The sequence below is a fragment of the Polyodon spathula genome, unplaced genomic scaffold (assembly GCF_017654505.1).
Source record: "Polyodon spathula isolate WHYD16114869_AA unplaced genomic scaffold, ASM1765450v1 scaffolds_732, whole genome shotgun sequence".
Classification (NCBI taxonomy): domain Eukaryota; kingdom Metazoa; phylum Chordata; class Actinopteri; order Acipenseriformes; family Polyodontidae; genus Polyodon; species Polyodon spathula.
Genome location: NW_024472221.1, coordinates 147829 through 162957, shown reverse-complemented (window position 1 = coordinate 162957; position 15129 = coordinate 147829). Strand labels below are relative to the sequence as shown.

General features: G+C 42.6%; 1 protein-coding gene across 2 annotated transcripts in view; it reads left to right on the top strand.

Annotated features, from left to right (window-relative positions):
• spns2 (spinster homolog 2 (Drosophila)) overlaps window positions 1-15129 on the top strand; it is a 65911-nt gene that overhangs the window by 40033 nt on the left and 10749 nt on the right. For both annotated transcript variants that reach the window (XM_041240983.1, XM_041240982.1), the window contains exons 4-10: window positions 1022-1173; window positions 4825-4891; window positions 7210-7352; window positions 8283-8435; window positions 8917-9106; window positions 11982-12047; window positions 12429-12527. In XM_041240983.1, the coding sequence (XP_041096917.1) occupies window positions 1022-1173; window positions 4825-4891; window positions 7210-7352; window positions 8283-8435; window positions 8917-9106; window positions 11982-12047; window positions 12429-12527 (870 nt within the window). The remainder of the gene's footprint in view (window positions 1-1021; window positions 1174-4824; window positions 4892-7209; window positions 7353-8282; window positions 8436-8916; window positions 9107-11981; window positions 12048-12428; window positions 12528-15129) is intronic.

The window sequence follows — 15129 nt, the reverse complement described above, 5'->3', positions numbered from 1 at the left end:
CAGATATTTAGGGGAAAGGTGCCACTTTTACTGTGCTGTCACCTCACTTCTGGTCATAGTGCCATGTGTTGCCAGGGCTTCCTTTTCAACTGAATATAGGAGAACTGGAAAAAAGCATAGCGTTGCCCCACCCATATCTGAAAGAATATATTCATATCATTTAACATATATGTGAATACATGGGAAAGGCTTACGCAATAATTGTCATTTTGTGACCCTGTAGTGATGTAGCATTGGGTTTTGTGTGTTGAAATTAATTTTGTGTACGATCACCCTACCCCCACCCCTCTTCCTATCCCAGCTTGCTGACCTGAACCACCTGCTTCACAAGCCAATTATAGAACCCAATCTGCATTTGTGGGAAAGCATATGAACTCGCTGAAACAAATCCACACGGCATTCAAATGTGTTAAAAGATTGAAGCAAATGATGGCTGGGACCATTTTTAAATGAGATTGGGAGATCACCTGGAGCTAAGGCTGCTCCGAAAAGACCACCCTGTCTATCTTTTACTCTAGAAACACAGAGTGTGGTAACACATTAGAGTAAGTGTCTCTGATTATTGTGTATTTGCATAGTAAATACGCCTGTACTTACAGTTACAGTGATAGTTTGCATAGTTACAATGCACTCAACATGTGCATCTTTTTGCACGATATGTGTTAGTACATAATAGCATCAAAAAGGATAAGGGTTTAGTGTTAGGTTGAGTTAGGTTTAGGGTTAGGGTTATTACATGCAAACAAAAATGATAGAATAAGTACAGTGTAACTATGCATAATAACATTGTAATTATGTGCAAGTCCACATGCATTTACTAAGTAACTAGTATGTAAATACACAGTAATTATAGGCATGGCATGTAAAATGTTACCTAGAGTGCTTATGAGGTCTAACAGCAAGTTTGTTTGAGTAACACAGTAGCTGATTCAATAGAGAAGGCTGTGTGGTTTTAAACTGTTACACACTGTAGCCATCCTAACCTCCTCCCTCTCTCTGCTCCTGTGTGTTTTCCCTGCAGTACTACTGGCTGTTCGTGCTCTCCAGGGGGCTAGTGGGTATCGGGGAATCCAGCTACTCATCCATCTCGCCCACCATCATCGGAGACCTCTTCACCAACAACACCAGAACCATGATGCTCTCTGTCTTCTACTTCGCCATCCCTCTGGGCAGGTACTGCACTGCGGGCTGCTGTAGCTGTACTGGCCCAGAATTTGCAATGTCTGCACGCCAGCATTGCCCTGTGTACAGAGGCTTGGGACCAGCCTACAGGCAATGGCAACCTATGAAGGAATAGCAGTAATGCTGCAGCTAGGCTTGCCAGATTTTCAATTCATTGATGCTGAAGCCCTTACAGTAGCTGTATATAATAGTAGCACAATCATCGGGTGTGTTTATTGTATGTTTGTAAGTATTCAGTGGCTATCTACTGTCAACGTGATTAGTGGCAGCCACCAAACACTAACAAACATAGAATCAACAAATCATTATTTTCTTTTTATTGTCACCAAAACATGGAAATACATATGGTATATGGAAATAAATGGAAATACAGTAGCAAAATTGGGACAGTTTATCACTTGTATTGTTTCTGACTGGGATACAAAATGAAGGCTGAAAACTGGGGCAATGCCAGTTTTTCCGGTCTTCTGGCAGCCCTCGTTGCAACTGAAGTTTCAGCGGTGGGTTTTAAATTTACAGGTGTTTCAAATATGAATCCTGTTGCTCAGCAAACGCAGGAGTAGGAATAGGAAGAGTTCAGTTGAGCTTGTCTTTGAACCCATCTTTGTTATTGATCGTATGGTAGCTCTCCTATTGCGGCACTGTGTATAAGTGATTTAATTCAGGCTGTGTTATTAGCATGATCACAGGGCAATTTGTAAACCTTTTAAAAAAGGCCCAAGCATTTTGTTCAACGTTTGAATTGCAACAAGTGTAAAATATTGCCTAATAATCAGTTTGTGTAGTGCGCCACTAATGACTGCAGTGTCTTCAGCTTGTCAGTGATTGTGCTCTGGGTTCTCTGCAGGGCAGTGCTGCTCATGAATTGGGCAGAGCTATGATATTTTATTGTTGAGTGTGCTGTGTGTGAGGTTTGGACAGGTGCCCTGTATAAATGAGATTTTAAATAAAAGAAAATACTGTACAGTCTAGCGGTTCCACTGGGGGACTGGTAGAGCAGTGTTTAAACCTGATGCTTACTGTACCTTCCTAGCGCTGTGTATTCCAGTAACCAGGGGAGACGGTCAATCTGTTGATCATTTCTTCAGCCTGCTTCGAGACTGTATGGTTGTACTGTATAGTAAAAACATACATGTTTATTAAACTCTTCGCAACCGTCTTTTTAGATAGAACCTTGAGCCCAGTCTGTTAATTTCAGCAGCACACCACTGGATCGGAATGTAAGCAGACATATTCAAAACTAGTCCCGGTAAGCATGTTATCCCACTTAAATCCATTGCCAGCACTAGTAAGTGGAATAACAGAAATGTATCCCAAGCTAAGTATACCCCTGCTTGTGGTATAAATATCATTAAAAACCATTGTCAGAGGAAATAACATTGTTGGGTCTTGCAAAGTGGCGTGTGCTCTTGAACCTCTGTCAGTAGGCCCAAAGCCCCTATTTTTCCTGCTCTATTTTGAACAGAAAAGTCATCTGTTTAGAATATTTAAAGTAACACAGATCTTTATTTAGGTTTTTTGTAAAGAAAACAAAAAACATCAGTCTGGCTATAGAAACAATAAGCACTGATATATTGGAGCTCATATAGGAAAACTCCAAACATCATTAGCACTTTCGGCCTTGTTTGTTGTTTTATGGGTTTGAACCGTTTCCAGGAAGTGACCTCAGATTGGGGAACGCTCAACAGGAAACGGTCTCCAAGGCAAAATAAACACACGCTGGCTAGCCTGTCTGCAACCTTTTGGCTGAGGGGGTTATCTGTTTAAAAAATGAAGCCAGATTAGATCTCCCGGCCTAGCACATAATGGGAGGAATCAGATAAGAGATGTTACCCATTCCATAGAAAATATTCTTAGCACAGGGTTAATTAGGTGATAAGTTACTGTTTTTACAGCATATTTCTTTGGGGGGATGACAGTTTAAGGAAGAATTCAAAAACACCACTTTGTTTCATCTGTTCTCAAAATGCAGCTATGGAGTGATTAGGTCGTTCCATTTGTGCCCGAGGCTGCAGGGTCACGAAGATGTGCAGGTTTGCTGCCAAGCCAGTAGAATTCCTGGATAGCATGGTGGTACAGTCGCCACGAGCTATGGCACAGGCGCCTTTTGAGCTGCACACAGCCTCCCCGGGCACGCCCCCCAGCCAATCCAGACCCCCCGATCAGATCAGCGCCGGGCGAGCCCACCTCTCAATTGGTTGCCTAGCAGCGCGTCTCCTGCTCCTTGTCCCAGCTTCACACATCCGTGCAAGAACCAGTGACAGGGCTCTCTCTGTCACACAGCCCTTTATATAACTGATTGAAATATATATATATATATATATATATATATATATATATATATATATATATATATATATATATATATATATATATATATATATTATATATTATATATAGTTATTATATCAGATTGTGTAATTCTATACAGTACTTATTTTAACTGTTTCACAAGTGCTACAGCTTCAATTAACTGAATACACATTTTTCCCCTGTTTTTCAGTGGAAATCTGGTAGTCAAAATCTCACAAGTTTGTTTTTGGCTTTTTCCTGCATTCTCCAAGCAATCTCTTAGACACGCAGAGGCAAATGAATGGGCGCCAGAAGCACTCAGAATGATTACAAACAACAAACAAACAACCGCATTCAAATGGCAGTGGAGGCCAAGCTCCCTTTAAATGGATTGATGTTGGTGTTTTCAATAGAAATACACAGCAGGGTTTTTGAATGTATTGAAGAAGGGTCATCACTCATTCTAGGCCTAGGCGAGGGTTGAGATCAGCACAGATTCTTGGAATGTGCTGGTCACAATTCAGATGCGGGAGCAGCTGGGCTGTCATCTTAATTCTCATCAGCCTCCCTCCCCTTCCCCAATCTGGCGGCCCTGTACTGTACTGTGGAATCCCCAGCTGTCATAGAATACATAACGGAGGCTGACTGGGGATGGGGCTGGGAGAGGCCTGCCTGACCCCCTATACCCCCTTTGCCCCTCTGCTGAGCTACTGAAAGGTGTACAATCCAAACGGCTTATAACGACCCCTCTAGGGACCACCCAAATGTGGTCTTTGTATCACAGGTGGGCTTTCGGAACTGGTCATTAACATGCCAAGAACCTTGTATGAATCTCTTCCTACACTTGCTATCCTATAATAAACTAAAGCATATTTTAACCAATATATAAACCAGTTATACTAATTAGTGCCAATTAAGTAAACTCTCCAGCTGTTTTTCAGGCATGTTTCTGTATTAGCGATGGCCACCAAAAGGAGTTAGCAATACTTACAGAAGGTGGCTACAGCTTAATAAAGGTAACTTACCTATAATATATAGATGGGTAACTAGAAAACTATGCATAATGAAGCTAAGGGAAACTGCCTGAATGATTGTTGGTGTCTCTGGATTATGCATAGCAAATTGGGTGACCTCCTGCAGCTATATCTGCAGACAGCCAGTGAAGATCATTCCAGGCCTGATTGAGCTGTGCAGACCAATGCATTGTGCAGCAGTGGAGCACAGACACTGCAATACATGTGATCGTGACTGCAGTGCAGTGCCTCGTTGAATGTACTGGCCCTGAGATTAATCTTTATTGCATGTCATTTTGGATTTGAATACTCTCTCTCTCTCTTGTCTCTCTTCCAGTGGGCTGGGCTACATCCTGGGCTCGAGTGCTAAGCATGCAGCTGGGGACTGGCACTGGGCATTGAGGGTAAGCTCTTTCATTGACTGTCTGTTAAATACTGTAGAGCAGTGAGTCTCAAGCTAAAGGACTAGGAGGCCTCTGTTCTAAACTACTTTTGTTGATGAATGCTCTAATAGTCTGTTCTATTCTTGCATCTGCACAGTCTTTTATTCTATCACCATCTTATCCATGCTCACAACCACAACGATTCCGGTTGGGCAAATCACATGGTGTCTAGCCTGCGCTGTGATTGGCTACATCCTTCAATTATGACTTAAAACCGATTGGCTAATATATATGTCAACTGCAGGTCCAACCTATCTTAGTTGCATACTTTGTGAATACTGCTGTATTTAAGTAACATTAGACAACAATGCAGATTTCATAACAGATAGATATTATAGACTGGCTGTAACATGGCATAAAATACTGGCTAAGGCACTTTCTCAGGAGCGCTGTCCTGTGGGGCTCTCAGACTGGTCTACACATTCAGCCAGTTACCTCCATGCAGTTGGACTGAATTGGATGAAAAGGTAGTGAAACCAGGATCAGCCAGGCTATTCGGTATTCAAACAGGGGGTGAAAATAAAACACACGTACCTCAATACATAATTACATATAACTTCTAAGAAACTTAGTCACATTATCGTATAGGGTCTTTCTGACCACTCTGATCTTGAGCGTGATGGGAATCAGCTTGTATTTTACATTAGATTGTTTTTTTAATCAATTAAGATCAAATAAACAAGAAAGCTTAGTATGACATCATTTCCATTCGATACAAACTCAAACAAGGACAATTGAGACGGCTGTTTGACGTCGATATCGCTGAGAAAAGGTATTGAATCATTTTTAAAGCCTCAGCTATCAAGCACAGGTTTCACCAGTGACATCCTGCTTTGAGGAAAAAACAATCTGTTTCATTTTCCGCCTGTTTCTCTTGAGCCAAGACGCTCAGCTTCCTTCTATTAACCCTAATGGGCCCTGGTAAACTTGGGAGGGGCCAGCAAGGAGAGAGATCTTCTACAGAGACCTTGCGAGACTCTTCATTACCTCCCACCTTTTAATTAGGAATCCTTTCAAAGCAGGGGGACTTTCACTTGAAAAAGCCTAACTCATACAGCAAGGCATTGGAATGGTTACAGTTATAATGCACCAAGACCTCTTTCCTTTTCAAAACTAGACTTGAAGGGTGTTACTCGGGTGACTCATTCCCAAGCCCTATAAAGACATGACTAATTCCATAGACCCTGATTAGAACTAATCTTAGACTTTTTTACTTAAGGTACTGTTAGCTAGTCCAAGATTAATGCTAATTAAAAACAATCTAGTTGAACAAGTTATGAGTCGGTAATACCTTTCACACACTGGCAGGTCATGGAAACTTGTAGGCAAGATGGCATTAACGAAGGAGGGTCAAGTTAGCTCCACCTGACCTGACTGCATGCAGCAAGTAGATTGACAGCAATAACCTGTATAAATATAATATCAGCAAAGGCCAAGTACAACTGTGTTGCGATCTTCAGAGCGCCCCTGAGAAGCTTGCCCGAGATGTAATCCATTTTCAGCTTGATTCCATTTGACAGGTAGAATCGCTTTTAGTTAAATGAGTGTTCTCCTGGCTTCTGATGAAAATCTCCCCTTGCAGATAAACGCAGTGTCTGGATCATAAAAGATAATAACACCAAAATGATTATACTGCAGCCCCTGAGGGATGAGCACAGCTTGCAGAATAGCTTTTAAAGAGCTAGGATGTTTTTCTATCAATTGCTTTTCATCAAATCACACCACAGAACCAAACATCTGTTGTAAGATATCGTTGTAACATTCGGGCTCCAGATATTGCTTATCATAGATTTAAATTAACCCAAAGTAAGTTATTTAAGAAAAAACAAATACATGACCTGTGCAATATTGATAGGGACTCCAACATTACCTATTAGAATGAACTTTCACATGCCAGTCCCTGATGTGGTACTGTGTATATAGAATCTACAGTATAGCACCTATGTCAATCTTTGAAGAGGTGAATGAGGGCTTACCATGCATTACGCTTCTTAAAACCCTCCTGACTGGTGAAGGACAGCATGGCTCATTGGAAAGGGTCTATATTCTACTTAAGGTGCACAATGGCAGAGGGTTGGGCTATTAAGGAAGCAGTCGTTCATGCTTGTAGTTCTCTCAGTAACTGTACTAAAAAGAAATAGAGCATATGGGACCGCAGACACACACACTGTAAAAAGACCACTGGTCTAAAAGAAATGTAATAAATTCAATTACAGCAGTATTGAGTGTTGATCAGTTCTGGATGCGTCCAGTCACTGTACTGCATTGTGTTTCTGCAGGTGTCTCCAGTGCTGGGGATGACAGCTGGGACCCTCATCTTCCTCTTCGTCCCGGAGCCCAAGCGGGGCAGCGCAGACCAGCTCGGGGGGAGGCTGAAGGCCAGGACGCCCTGGATCTGTGACATGAGAGCGCTGGCTAAAAAGTACGTAGGGCTCATTGGAATGGAGGCTCCGGCCTCAGTGAGGCTATAGAGAAGGATGCTCTGGAGTGACAGTACAGCGAGGCTATAGAGAAGGATGCTCTGGAGTGACAGTACAGCGAGGCTATAGAGAAGGATGCTCTGGAGTGACAGTACAGCGAGGCTATAGAGAAGGATGCTCTGGAGTGACAGTACAGCGAGGCTATAGAGAAGGATGCTCTGGAGTGACAGTACAGCGAGGCTATAGAGAAGGATGCTCTGGAGTGACAGTACAGCGAGGCTATAGAGAAGGATGCTCTGGAGTGACAGTACAGCGAGGCTATAGAGAAGGATGCTCTGGAGTGACAGTACAGCGAGGCTATAGAGAAGGATGCTCTGGAGTGACAGTACAGCGAGGCTATAGAGAAGGATGCTCTGGAGTGACAGTACAGCGAGGCTATAGAGAGGGGTGCTCTGGAGTGACAGTACAGCGAGGCTATAGAGAAGGATGCTCTGGAATGCCAACCCTGATTGCATAAAAAAATCTGTAGAACTTCCTTCCCAGGGGATATCAGGGAAAATGTAACTTGGACCACATGAAGACACACCAGTTTTCACTGGCTCAATAATATATACCCCAGACCAAGGACAGTGGTACACACCCTGTGCGCTGCTCTGATTGTGATGAAACTTTGTATGAACATTCCTTAGTATAGATTATTGAGGAGTTTAGACCATGGTGAGCTAATGAATCACCCACTCTATAAAATATTACATCCGGCCTGTGTTTTGTGCAGGAGCTCCCACCTGAGCAACACTGGTCTTAATGATTTGATACTTTAGAGCTTGAGCTCTTTAATGAAAGGTGTTTGTTCTGCATGTGCTTTGTGTTGTCTGCTGTTTGCTGAGCTCAGCGTTCCTGTAACCTCCCCCTCCTCCTCCTCCTCCTGACAGCCGCAGCTACGTGTTCTCCTCCCTGGCGTCCGCAGCGGTGTCCTTCGCTACGGGAGCCTTTGGCATGTGGATCCCTCTGTACCTGTTCAGAGCTCAGGTGGTGCAGAAGAGTGTGGTGCCCTGCGACCAGGAGCCCTGCAGCATCAAGGACAGGTAGGAGGGAGTGGGCTTCTGATTTACATCCATCTTCTGGAGCAAAGCGTTTTGAAACACAGCCCTCTGCAGCAGATTCCATTGCAGAGGGTTTGTTATTCAGAAGCCACAGGAAGTCTAATAAAAGAAATGAAGGAGAATTCAGTCTCTAGTGCAACTAATCTAGAGCAGACACGAATGCCAGGAACACCCTTTACATGTGCACGCCATTAGCCAGTTTCATTGTGTTTGCTGATTGTGCTGTCGTGTAATACAACAGCAGTCGAAACGTTTTCCTCCTTTTCTATAATTTCCAGAAAATGTAAAAATCAAGGCTAGGAATGTAGGAATGAATGGGAATAAGGGGGTTTACAGAAACATTAGACTGACTGCCACTGAAGTGAGGTTATTGGTTGTTACTGACTGGATTTCAAAGTGTATGCTATGCTTGTGTGAATGTCACTGGCATCGGGTCCTGATCTCTTCCCTTTCTCCATCACAGTCTGATCTTCGGAGTGATCACCTGTGTGACGGGGTTCCTGGGGGTGATTATCGGGGCGGCCGCCACGCGCCTCTGTCGGCTCAAGACGGAACGCGCGGATCCCCTGGTGTGTGCCGTCAGCATGCTGGGCTCTGCCATCTTCATCTGCCTCATCTTCGTCGCTGCGAAGAAGAGCATCGTGGGCGCTTACGTGAGTCGCAATCACAGTGTTTGCTTTTTGCCTGCGCAAAATATAAGCCTCTTTATTTTTAGACAGGCAAAGTGAAAGGAAAACTCTGCTTTACTAATTTAGTACCCTTTTTCAAGTTCACCAGTTAAGGCATTTCAGTTGGGCATTTCCTCTTACTCTATAATTAGAATGGGTTTCATAACAGTACTAAAGGATGCTCAGTGGCATTTTCATGGTTCTGTACCAATGGAAAATGGCAGCCACTGGTAGAATAATCAATGATTAAGAGAATCATAATGGTATGAATCAATGGACACTGGCAATACAGTGGTACCATATCGATACTAGAGAGTGTGGCACTGGATCATTGTTCATTCTGCTACCATTGCACTCCAGAACTCCCTCAATCAGTAATATAATTGATGCTTCCCTTATAACAATTCTTTAGATATTATGTTCAGTGTACTTGGAAACAATCGTCTCCCTCGCTTTTCTTTTTTTTCATTGATTTTCTTTTTCTGTTAGTCCAGCTGTGGCCAGCGCTGGTCCTGGAGAACCACAGGGTCTTCTGGTTTTTGTTCCACCAGAGTTCTCAATTACTTAGCTGAACCAATTATTGTCAACACTAAAAAAATGTGCAGATTTTGCTTGGCCACCCCTGCATTAGGGTTATACTGTATATGCATGCAATGTCTTCATTGAAGACATTGAAAAAGACTTCTAGCTGAAACCTTTGTCGCTGAATTTATTAGGTTTAATTGAGTAATTTCTAGAAACTAATAACAGTATATTCACACACACACACACACACACACACACACACACACACACACACACACACACACACCTCAGCATGCAGTCCCCGGATTCTTTCAGCCGGAAGCTGCCACCTGACACAAGCTCCTAATTCATCACTAAGGTGGAAGAGGCTGGCAAGTTTGTGTTTGCTTTCATTTTATCTGGAGGAAGGGAGCAGCTTTTACAGGAGGCCCTTTTGAAACAGTCTTTGTGAGGAGGCGGGTCACAGCCAGGCGCTGCTGTGTTTGGCACGGCACTCGGAGTAAAGCCACTAGCACTTTGCATTTAAACAGTTTCCAATTGTTCTTGGGGGGGGAAACAAAAAAAAAAAACACTTGCAAACCTCATTTACTTCTCTGCAAAGGGAAACAGTCTGACTCTCACATTTAACTGCTGTGCATGCCCTTATTAAATTTTCACAATATTTTTTGCAGTTTTCTCATGCTTTTGCCACGGTTATACTGTGCATTTACCATAGTTTACCATGGTTTGCCATGTTTATTAATATGTTTTACCATACCTCACTGTTCTTTACAGTGCTTATCTATGCTGTACCATACCTCACTGTGCTTATTACACTTTGCTAAGCTTTTACTTTGGGAAACTTTTAGAAAAGGGAGTTCTCATGAACATGAAATAATTCAACCATAAAAATATGAACCCTTGACATTCCCTCTTTCTCTGGGTTCAAGTGCAATATCTGTATATAAAGCAGGGGCATATTCCCAAAGGAGTGTTCTTTTGACACCAGCTGCATTGCAAATGGGAAAAAAGTGTAGTGAATGTACAGCAGACTTAAACATTCATCTCTTTATATCCACTAAGCCACCAGCAAACCAGATTCAGCAACTATCAAAGAAGAAGGGAACTTTGAGGTGCAGAATGAGATCCTAAACATCACAGGCTCAAAGCACACTGCAGATCAGACAGGCAGTATAGCTAGCCTAACAAATACTGCATGTTTAGTAGCATTATTTGAACAGACAAGCAACAGTCATTGATCAAAGGCAATAGTAAGTAACACAGAACATGCTTTCAGTTACAGCGTGCATATTATATATACCAAGTAATTTAGCATCATTGTAGCTAGGTTATTGTTTAAAGATTTAACATTGTTTTAACACTTTTTTTAACTAGATTTCTCCCCCAAAACCATAACCCCAATTGTGCAAATCACTAATAGACAGCAGTGGTATCCCTTATAAAAGTGTCCCATAGTAAAAGCACAGCAAAGTGTAATGAAGCACAGTGAAATCATGATAAAGCATAGGTAAGCACTGTAAAGAATAATGAGGTATGGTAAAGCATACTAATAAACACGGCAAACCAGCGATACAATATCAATTATATCAGTAGCAGAGTCTGTTGGCATTAACATGAAGCCTTCACTTGTCAGCCCTCCCCCTGCAGCTGCAGATCTGAATACGCACAACAGAGCAGTGTTTACATTGAGAGAGTCAAGGCCGCTCCCAGGAAAGATTAATTCGCGATCCTCAAGAGATCCTCTCACAAAGAGGTCGGGAGTAGCAGCTTAATAGGGAATCTGAAGGGTTTTTTTTTCTATAATATTTGTGATTGCTGTGATAATGATGAATCCTAAGATACAAGTTTGACCATTGGGATACCATTCTGTGTTCAGGTGAAGTCTCTTGATGTTGGCTCCGAGTTAGGGCAGAGGAGTGGGTAATTCTAATTCCTCACTCCATTAGACAGCTGTGTTTATGAAGCCCTACTGCCAGCGCCAGCTGTGTGTGTGGTGGTGAAGAGAGGCAGGTTTGTCATCGGAGCGGGCCTGTAAAAATAACATTAAAGACTTGCTGAAAACAAGTGTCATTCCAATGCAGTGGAAGCAGAGATGCAAAATCTAGATGGAATTTCTCACATAGACGGCTACTTGAAATTGAGATATCTTCCAAAGTCTTTGACGCACTGGAGTTTAGCTTGGAAAATAAAGCAATTAATCACCATACTGCTTTACCAGTTTGTTTACTAGAACTGTGAGAAGAAGTGTTTGTAACTGGAAACTGTATAAGCGTGCATGTTTATTTTGAACACCTTTTCGCTCATTTTTTTTGTTTCTCTGTTTGTTTTTAAACAGATTTGTATATTTATTGGTGAAACGCTGCTCTTCTTAAACTGGGCCATAACGGCGGATATTTTAATGGTGAGTAAAAACGATAAATCAGAAACAAATAAAACACGTACGATTTAACAGGCAGTGTGCTTCGAGGTGGGGTTTCAGTTTCACAAATGGCACAATTAAAACCATATACGACGGGAGCAACATTCATTTATAACTGACGTATCTGATGGCTTTTTTAAGATCTTCACTTAGTTGTCGCTGTTACTGATCATTAAGATGGTTTTCCTCTCTGTGTGTCTATATGTATGTATTGCTATGTATGGCGTGCCCAACCAACCAACCAAAAGACTCTTGTATGCAAGTTGTTGCAATGCAACAGTCTCCTCTGATAGACAGGTTTAAAAGAATAATAATAACAACACTCTCCTTTCTTGACTGGTGCTCTGTTTCCCTCCCCTGCAGTATGTCGTGATCCCGACTCGCCGTGCCACTGCCGTGGCTCTGCAGAGTTTCACCTCTCACGCCCTGGGAGACGCAGGCAGCCCCTACCTGATTGGACTGGTAAGCACCTCATAGACCAGGCCCTGGCGAGACTGTGCCTACAATACTGTCTTCCAATCTGGTCACCACTTCAGAATCCACTGAAGAGCAACTAGACTAATCCCAGAGCTTAAATGAGTCAGTAATGAAGACGAGGGAACTGGATTTATCTTGACAAAGTTAAACCCAGCCAGTACTTTAAGTGCAGCGCTGAAACCAGGATCAGAGGACAGCTCTTCTATAATCCTTCCGATTGAATGTTTAAAGTTATGGATAAGCTATCAACGGTTTAACAAGATTCACATGACACAAGAATCAAGTGATTCCCATAAAGACCAGGCTAGTTCCAAGATGTCGCTAGTACCCTGTCTGCACTAGATATGAGCAATAAACGCACATTGAAGCCATGTGATTGCCATTCACCTCAGTCTCAATCCATTTCTTAGACCTGATGATCGCATATTGTTTAGGTGGTTTGAATGAGGTGTCCGTTTATATTTCCTCTGTCTGTCATTCTGCAAACCCATGGAGGGAGCAGGGCATTGTTGAGTCCCAGAAGGAAACCAGGAAACGAGTTCTTTCAATACAAGCCCCAGATTCACCTCAGCTGTTTATTTCAAGGCATGTCGCGTGTGATACTTCAGGACGAGTAGGAATGCTGCTAACGACTTCCCGGAATGAGTTTCATATTCCTGAGTAAAATGTATCTCTTACTGAAATGATCTTCAGTGTATTACAATGTATATGCAATAGTAGCAGCTACAGTATGGGGAGCCACTGTGGTAAAATGTCCATGTTTTGACATACCAATGGTATGACAATAGTACATACTAATATATTAGTAATACATTGATGCACCATGGTAACATACTGTATCAGTGTGCTGGTGGAATTGTAAATCTATTTTGTCTCCATTGGCAGTAATGCTGTGATCTGTTACAGTTTCTTCAGAGAAGTTTAAGTTTTGCAACTTAAATAAAAACAGTATGGGACAATTCGTATCCCCAAACGACACAGTGCTGCCGCAACTTGTTTTCTCACCGATACAGAACGTCTCATCTGTGTGTTTTGGCACTCCAGGAAATGTCTCAGTAAATGACAAAGGCTTACATTTCAATCCACGCATTTGGAGACCACTCAAGTCGTTCCCATCTGGTCGGAAGATCGGCAAAATGTTTTGATCTACCGTCCCGGTACTGCAGGTCGTCGCCGATGTGTTTAGCAATGCAGAAAAAGCAAAACAGCGTCTCCGCTGGCAGAAAAGAGCACAGCCTGGCGAGGTCTCAATCGATTACGTACTGTACTTTCTTCGAAAAGCAGAAACGAAAACACAGCCTCCGTGCTGCCACCTCACAAACCTAACGAACGTCGTGTAATGCTGGTCCAGCTGTTAGTTTAAAGAGGGAGCGCACTCACTTCACTAATGAAACAGCCGCAGCGAGTTCAGGTTTTTAATATGGTTGCCTAGTTAATTGCAGCTTGTGCGTACGAGGCCAAAGGGATGTGTTAAGTTTAAACACTGACGTTTTAAGTGTGTTTTCACAATAATCACCCCAAGTGGAGGAATTCTTGTCTGCTTTCAAAGACAGAGTCGATGCGTTTTTTATTCATCTCCTCGCCATCAGCGTTTCTGAATCTCAACACAGAATTGAAAATCATCACTGTCTTTACATCTCCCAATCTCAGGGAAGAAAAATACAAGCTTGCACCCCCACCTAGATGAAGAAGGGTGTTTAGAGTAAAATCAATTATTAAAGGCTTCCTGGGATAAGAATAGCGCAGCAGAATGGAGCCGAGTAATTCATCAGGCAGGTCCCATCAGGAGCGCTGACATCGCCTTGTAGCTGCTAATTTAAGGGAGTCATCAATCAGGCAGATTGGGCCACCTGTAGAAGATGAAGCATGTAATAAGATGGGCTTTTCAAACCAGCCATCTTTAACAAGACCAACGAAACAAGCAATGAGGACAATGGGACAAGTCCCTCAAAACAATACCAATGAAATCCCATTATAATACCAGTGAAGTATCAAGTATCCTTTGCAGATCCCAGAATGAACAGCAATGGCAGCATAGAGGCTGGCCCACGCTGCGGTGGATTGCCATTGTATTTCAATGCATACTACTGTTATATTACAAGTGCTATCCATCGCTGGCTCATACCAGCTGCTACTATTAGCACAAAACCATTGTATTCAAGAATAGTTTGCTAAGGGCTAATCTGAAAACTTTTGTTGTATCTTAGTATGTTTAAATCCACACAGCTCACCAGACAGCAGTGCTATCATCATACAGAGGTCTGTTTTATGAATATTATAACGTTAGGTCAGCCTGTAGAATATACACTCGCACACAGTCTGCAATTCAAAGAACATTAACCCACATAGACCACACATTAATAAATGCCTTGGTAACATGCTGACAAGCGCACTCTAACAGGACCCAGGGAGGTAATGAAGGAAAATGATAAAAACCTCTGCTTAGGAAGACTGGGTTCAGAACAAAGCTCAGCCAAGCGGTGTCCTGCCCAGGGATTCAGTGATCAAGCATTCACTAGAGGGCTGCTAGGACACTGTGTGAAACTCCTTGCCTTCTTTACTGTGCCTTCACCTGTGTTGATCTGCC